A 7,717-nucleotide genomic window follows, 5' to 3' on the forward strand; every position below is an offset into this window, starting at 1 on the left:
AATTTCAACTTTAAATTAGAGGGAAAATGTTTAACCGCAATAAATATAAAAACATTTTTCACTGAAACCAGCCGTGTCTTTTTTTAAATATGAAAATTATAAGTAGAGTCGTTCGGCACCAAAGTTCTATGTGCACTGCAGAATTATTTTCGAAATTGATATAATATCTTATAGAATAATCCCACAAAGCCTTTTTTGACTCATCATAAAATTGAGATTGTAGTTTATTTTTCAAAATATTTACATGATGTAAATAAAATTCTTTCTTTCTTTTTTTTTGTTAATAAATGTCCTTGACGAAAAAAATTATAAAGTTTTTTTTACAGTCCTTTTGTACTACAGAATCATATTCTACAAATACTCTTGACACTTTAAATTTTAGATAAATAAATAAACGTTTATATCGTCAGCGATCAAACCTGATCGATTTGAGAAGTTTTTATATATCAATTTTAGAACAATCAACATCTTCACATTCATAGACCAATCACTGTGGAAAAACCCTGGCAGAAGATTGGCATATCTTCTTTGAGACAATCGATAAAGTGTTCGAAATCGACAGTTTTTGCAGAAAAGTGATATTGAAATTTTCATAAATTAGTCCATTTTAGTGATTGATTTAGTTGATTGGAGTTCAACAATTTTTATTTCAAATATTGATGTCACAAGATTATTTTGTTTAATATGATTTGAAGAACAGATGACCTATGCAAAAATTTAAAATTCGTAATTCATCGGCGCATTTATTGATTCATGATACATAAAATATAATTATTTCATTCATTTAGAACATTTTGTTATCCTATATATATTAAACCATGTTTGATTTAAATTAAACTGTTTTATTGAATTAATAATACAGATATTGTAAAAAAATCGTAGGAAACGTTTCCTCCATTTAGTTGTAGAAAATATCATATTTTAATTTTTTTTTACTTCATACAGGCACGTGCTGAAAATTAGAAAATTGAACGCAGTTCATAGCTATATGGTCAACGGAGATAATATAATCATAGAAAAGGTTTTTAATAAAATGTTCTGAAATGTAAATTCTTATTTCATAGACATGTATATTTCAATTTTGAAATCTTATCCTTTTATTTTGATCTTGTTAATATCTTCTGCCACATACTTACACATCATAGGACTTTTGAATGTCCAAAGGAATAATGACAATACATTCACAGTCAGAAATTCGAATCAACTTCAGGGTTCAGATTAAAAAGTCTTCCATCAAACATGCCCTTTACAATAACTATGCTCTAATACGGGACTTTTTAAATCATATTTTTTATTTTAACTTAATTGATTTCTAGATAAAAGTAATTCAAATAATAAAATAGATAATTACGTAAAGATAAGATTGATTTGAAATATCAGGTTTCGTGTTCTTTATTAAAATCAAACACAAAATTTAAATTCAGGACTAAAGACTCTAGCATGTTACTTTATAAACGATCAATTCATTATTTATTCAAATTTTGAATCTACTTCAACTGTAGAAAGAGCTGGGAAGTATAAAAACTCATCACAACGCCTACATTATGAAACTACTAAAGAAACAGAAATCCCAGTTTCCTCTCTTCAATGATAGTTTATTATATATTTTTGATCAGGCAGTATTTTATCTAAATTGAAAATTAATGGATCAATACCGTTGCAAACGTTACGGAAATATAGTAACACGAGATGAGGATCTCCCTCGCTACTTTCACAAGAAATTTGACTACAGGTATTCACCACAAGAGCCAGTAGAATCGGATGATTTTTCGAACCAGATTCGTGCAACAACTGATGTAGAAAGTCAAATGCGACTTGAAAATAGCAAATGGCAATCTTTAAAGAACGATAAAAATAATTTCATATACTCTCTAGAATGCGTTATCAACAAAGCAATTTCAGATTGTAAAAAAATTTCTGGAACAGCAAATTTGATTGCGAATCCTGATCTCCCATCAGGAAGTGAAGAGCCGGAAAATGGCAAGAGGCAAGTGTCAGAGGGTGAGACTAATGAACATACATTACTGGAAGTGCACTCTCAAGGTCACAATAAGAACAAGAAAATGACTACATACGTGAAGGACCCTATCCCTTTCAAGGAAGATGACAATGCCGTGGCTGGACCTTCGGGAATGAGTCCTCTTGAGAAGAAATTTTCTTGCAGTGTATGTACTAAGGAATTCAATTATAAATATAATCTCTACAGACATTATCAAACCCACACTGGCGACAAACCCTTCAAGTGCTATGTATGTAATAAACAATTCTCTCAGAAAGTAAATCTCGACGCACATTACAAAATCCACACTGGCGAAAAACCTTATGCTTGTGATATATGCGAAAAAAAATTTAACAGTAAACACAATCGCGACACTCATCATCGAACCCACACCGGTGACAGACCTTTCTTGTGCGACGTTTGTAATGAAGGTTTTACTCAAAAGGTTCATCTTATTAGACATAAAAATAGGAAGCACACTGCAGAATGGAATGCCTTTTAAATGTCCCGCTTGTGAAATGTCTTTCACAAACAGCAGCGAATGCATAAAACATAACAAGAAAGGGCACGAGTGAAATCGATTTGCATAGTATAGAAAAAATTGTTTTATTTTAGTATGAAAATACTTCCAATTCATTATAGAGTTGAAAAATTGTAATTGTTATAATTTTATATTTAAAATTTCGTTAGCAATTTTACTATTTTGACGAAGAACATTTCTAGATTTTAAACATATAAGCTATTACATTTTTAATTGGGTACGGACGATGAAAATATGATTTTCTGATCAAATGACTTTTTATTAAAATATGAATTGTTTTTAATTTTGTATCTTTTCTTGTAGTTTTTGATCCTAATCATTAAATCTTAGTAAACCAAAAATACATGTGTCAGCTCCCACAGATACAACAATCATTTTTCCTTATTTCTGTTTTATATCATAAATTACATATTTCTAAATGTAATGATGTTCACTTCGTAACCGTCCAGTTCTCCTGAGTATTTGAGTAAAAATGCGAATTAAGTACTAGTTTTAATTAATTGTACGCATTATGGTTATTTAACTCAACAAAAATGTTTGGGTTTGAATAATAATTGTAATAATCGACTGCAACATTGTGATTTTGAATTGGTGTAAGCAGTATAGTTTGTAACTTGATGTTTAATTAAAAATTAACTTTGTATTTTTCCAAATGGAAAATATACACAAAATGTAAATTTTATTATAAATATTAATAACGAATTTCACAAAGAATACCTTTCTTTATGTATTAAAATCATGTTCGATAAGTGATATTTAATGCACTTTTGTAATTAGTTTAATAAATATTTCTATATTATATATTAAATTCCAATGTCTTTATATTTTTTATTCCTGTTTAAAGAAATTCTGCTGAAATTTCATGTTGAATGGTTCAAATGTAAAGTATATTTTTATGAAAAGTTTTGATTATGTTTTTTTACAAATAATTAATGTTTCATTTCGAATCATGCGGGACTAAAAAGTATTTAAATGTTCTCATTTTTAATACTGCTGCCTTTTATTGTAATATAATCTTATCTTGTTTCGAAGACTTTTATTTTGTGTGGATGTGCCGAGTAATCTGATCTTCAATCGTTTCTTCTATGCGATAGAGAATGTCATGTCTTCGAATCATTTCCTGGAGATGAATTGAATGGTTTTCATGAATTAACTTGAAAGTCGTTTAAGCATCGTTTGAATTTCGTGCAGCGTATTACTGATACAATAGTTGCAATGATAAAGTGATCACAGTAAAATAAATAAAGGATAACCAGTCGAATGTGCACAGCGTATCTTCACTCGTCTCGTTATATGTGCTTTCTATTCTTAACCGAAGATTCTAATTATGCACCATATCGAAGCTATCCGAATTAGAAAAAGATATAATAACTACATAACGGAAATTGAAGATATCAAATCATGAATAAATTTAGACTCATACTGACAAAACTTCTAGACTTTATAGTAAGTGAAAAGACTTTTTGCTATGTTATTTTCATTTAGGTTCCGATTAACAAGCATATATTAAATTTAAACTGAAATATGTTCATATTTTAAATATAAAACCTGTTTGCGTTTTTTAACTTTAAGAATTTTAGTTAAATATTGATGCTAAACTCTATAATCTAGTGAATTCAATGTTAGTTAACATATCCTTACGTTTTTAAAATCGCTAAATTAATTATCAATATATCAAGAATCGGATTTAGGAAATCATTAAAAACTGTTTCTTTGACAATTTAAGTGTTTCTAAATTTCATTCTAATGTATCTTTACCATGCACAAAAAGGAGTTCTACTATTTATTCAGTCATGTTATAAGAATGTTAATATCTATCTTTTGAAACTTGCATGAGGTGCAAATAATTTTCTATAACGCACCTTTCAAAGAATTTATGTGGAAAAATAATGATTCCACCTGCATTAAAAGAGAGATGACCGGAATTTTTATCCGCATTGCATTCGATGACATTACGATTCACTTCTGAAAGTTGATTCCGCTAAAATATCGTCTGTTCGTTGGAATCTGCTACAAGTTAAATCTAATAATAAAAGTCTTCCCTCTAAAATGACAAAATTATAAAAGAGGGTAGTGGGGTTCACTTGCTCATTCTCATTAGAGTGTCTCTCTCATCAGTTTTTCTGTGATCTCCAGTGTAGAACATTTGAACCACATTATCTTTACGAGAAGGGGTATTAAATTTCTAATCGATTCGTCATTAGAATATCTCATTTATTAAACTTCTGATCGGAAGATTAGCCACTAAAATTCCTAAACTACGTAATCAAATGATATTGCAATTAAAAGGCAGAGAAAATTCCAGTTAATGAAAGGGAATGCAAACACGGATTCCGCATGTTCATATTTTTCCCATCTTACGAAAACTCGCGCACTAAAAGATTCCAATCCGGTGTTGAATTCAATACCTTTGAAGAGATGACATTCAGAAGAGAACCATATTTTGTAATAAAAAAATGTATGTGTTAAATATGAATTTTTTGTTTAAGATTTTACTAGTTATAAAATAGCCTTAACTTTTGATGAATATTAAATTATCGTTTTATCTTATTATTACATGAAATAAATGTTATTTGATAAAAATTTAGTTAACATCGTAGAGGAGATGTTGAAGTATTTAGTGTATAAAGTTTTAGCAGTCGGAATCAAATTCTACAAAACTAAAGAAAAAATTTCATCTCTCTTCACTTAGAATTTGGGAGATTATTTCAGGAAAAGTTTTCTTTTAACCTCTTTATGAGATATTTTCAAGAGGATAAAATTACAAACATTATGTTTTTATTTTCATAAAATGAATACGAGATTTAATTTTCTTGAAAATATACTGAATCATCTTTGTTTGTCTCAAACAATTGGCATTTATAATACATTGGCATTTATACTTATTGGCATATTAACAGCATAGTGCGTGTGTCAAATAAATAACAAGACTTTGCTCAGTTTTTTTAAAAATATCTTCTATACTTTAAACAGGTCTATATTGGGACTAAATTAATAATATTTCTGAGAATGGGTCTCTTAATTTAGAATATTCAAATAACTTGGAACAGAATTATAATCATTATCAAAATTTACACTTACAAAATATTTGAAATGGAAACGACCAAAAGGATAAAGATAAAAGGATATAAGGATTTATTTACAGATTTCATTTTACTGTTATTATATTTCTTTTCAGTCCCATTCTAAAATATTCCATCATACACAATCTGATTACTGAAGTATATCTTAAAAGTAAATAATTATAAATATGCATTTAAAAAGTTTTTGACCGGAAGAAAATAAAATGGAAATGGAACCGTTCCTTATAGGTCAAAAGGAGAAGAAAAAAAATCTTAATTTCTTCGTATACAAAATTTAATAAAATATTCTTTAAAAGAATCTATTGAATTTTAAACCATTTCATAGCTATTAATGTAGTTGTAGTAGTTCATTCAGAACACATAGTATCTGTTTTTAATAAAATGCGATAAAATAGTCAAATTTTATTTCATAGACATGTGTACTTCTATTTTGAAATCTTATTCTTTTATTAGCGTCTTATAATATCTTCCTTCACATTATTAAAATTCACAGAAGTTTTGATTGCCCAAATGAGTAAGGAAAATACACTGAAAGTAATTAATTCGAATCAACTGTAGAAGTCAGGTAAAAACAAATCTTCCATTAACCATGTCTTAATCTCTTAAACGCCTTAACCTATTAAACGCCAAAACTAAAAATATTTATTTGTTTTCGATGCAAACAATATAAGTTATTATTTTCACCACTTATAATAGTAATTTAATGTAAAAATAAGAAACTTGCACTTATCTTTAAAAATATAGGGTGTTGCGTTGGCGTAACGTCAGCGGAAAAGAAGTACGAATGTTCATCGTTAGCACCGAGCACAACGCCACCTTTTCTTCACGTTTTAAAAACTAGAAATTTCTGTGCGCTTATTAAGGGTGTAAAATAGTCAAAACACTTCTTTGAAAATTTTAATTTATTAAAAATTAACAAATAAATGTAGTTGACAAGTTTATTATGTAAGAATAAGGTGATATAAATTTCAAGTATGATATGCTTCACTACAATTGTGGTGTAAAGCAACTTCACAAACATTGCAGCGATATATAGTTTGGCTGTGGCAATCAATACTTGCAACTTAGTCTTCTACTGTCTGTAGACTTAACAATAAATGTCCTTCGGATATCGGTTTTGTAAGGCTGAATTTGCTCGGACGTCCAGTAGCTGATCTTTTCTTATTTATCTCACTATTCAAGGGCGTCTGTAACAGATGAAGCACAACCTCTCGTCTAAAATATAACAGTGACTTTTTACTTCCTTCTTTAAAAAATCTTCATATTCTCCAAGCATTTGTTAGTGCAACTTCGATGAAATTTGAAAATATCGGCACCACCATCTTTTGCCATGGACCCTAATTCTGTAATTGGAAACAAAATTGTCAAACAAATCTACACCACCAATTTTCTGATTATATTGCTCAATTCAGTGAGGTTGGGCTACTAATATTTTCATCTTCTGATTTTTAGAGTATCGAGAAACATTTTTTAATGTTTCAATTTTTCCCAAAGTTGACCCTATTGTCACAACAGAGTTGTTGTTCCACCGAACAACAAGTATCTTTTTGTTTTCTTCATATTGAAAAAAAAAAAAAAAAAAGATTGAAAATATCTGCACTAGTTTTATCTTCTATAATTTGTTTGATACGATTAATTGAAGCTTTTTCTTCATTTTTTGGTTGAGGCCAATCAATTGGTTCCTTTCTTGTCCATCGTAATTCTTCCTTTTTTTCCGCTTTTTTTTTCTTTCGTTTTTTTACCAGAACTTTTGGGAGGATCTAACTTCTTCACATGAGCTTCAACTTCCCCAGCAGTATCTCTAGGTAAAACTTCATTATCGTTATTTAAAATATTTTCATTAACTTCCTTTTCATCACTAGCATCTGCTGTTTCTGGGGGTACGACAACAATATCGGTCTCATCTTTAACTTCGTCATCGGAATTTTGTTCGAAAATTTTTACCAAAGGTTCTTCTAACGTAAGATATCTTGTTCTACGCATTTTAAACCACAGAGGATAAAAAAGTTGCTACCAATAAGAAGCACAGTACTGAAATGAAATCTTTCAAGAAGGATAACAGTCTACCCCCTTTCCGCTGACGTTGCGCGAACG

General features: G+C 29.2%; 1 protein-coding gene across 1 annotated transcript; it reads left to right on the top strand.

Annotated features, from left to right (window-relative positions):
* The first annotated feature begins 1,643 nt into the window (after positions 1 to 1,643).
* On the top strand, positions 1,644 to 2,501 carry LOC129972000 (zinc finger protein 761-like). Its single transcript, XM_056085980.1, has one exon. The coding sequence runs from the start codon at positions 1,644 to 1,646 to the stop codon at positions 2,499 to 2,501; it is 858 nt and encodes a 285-aa protein (XP_055941955.1).
* Positions 2,502 to 7,717: the final 5,216 nt, after the last annotated feature.

The sequence above is a fragment of the Argiope bruennichi genome, chromosome 6 (assembly GCF_947563725.1).
Source record: "Argiope bruennichi chromosome 6, qqArgBrue1.1, whole genome shotgun sequence".
Classification (NCBI taxonomy): Eukaryota; Metazoa; Arthropoda; class Arachnida; order Araneae; family Araneidae; genus Argiope; species Argiope bruennichi.

Coding starts and splice junctions, on each gene's coding strand:
- LOC129972000 (XM_056085980.1), top strand. CDS start 1,644: ATGGATCAATACCGTTGCAAACGTTACGGAAATATAGTAACACGAGAT.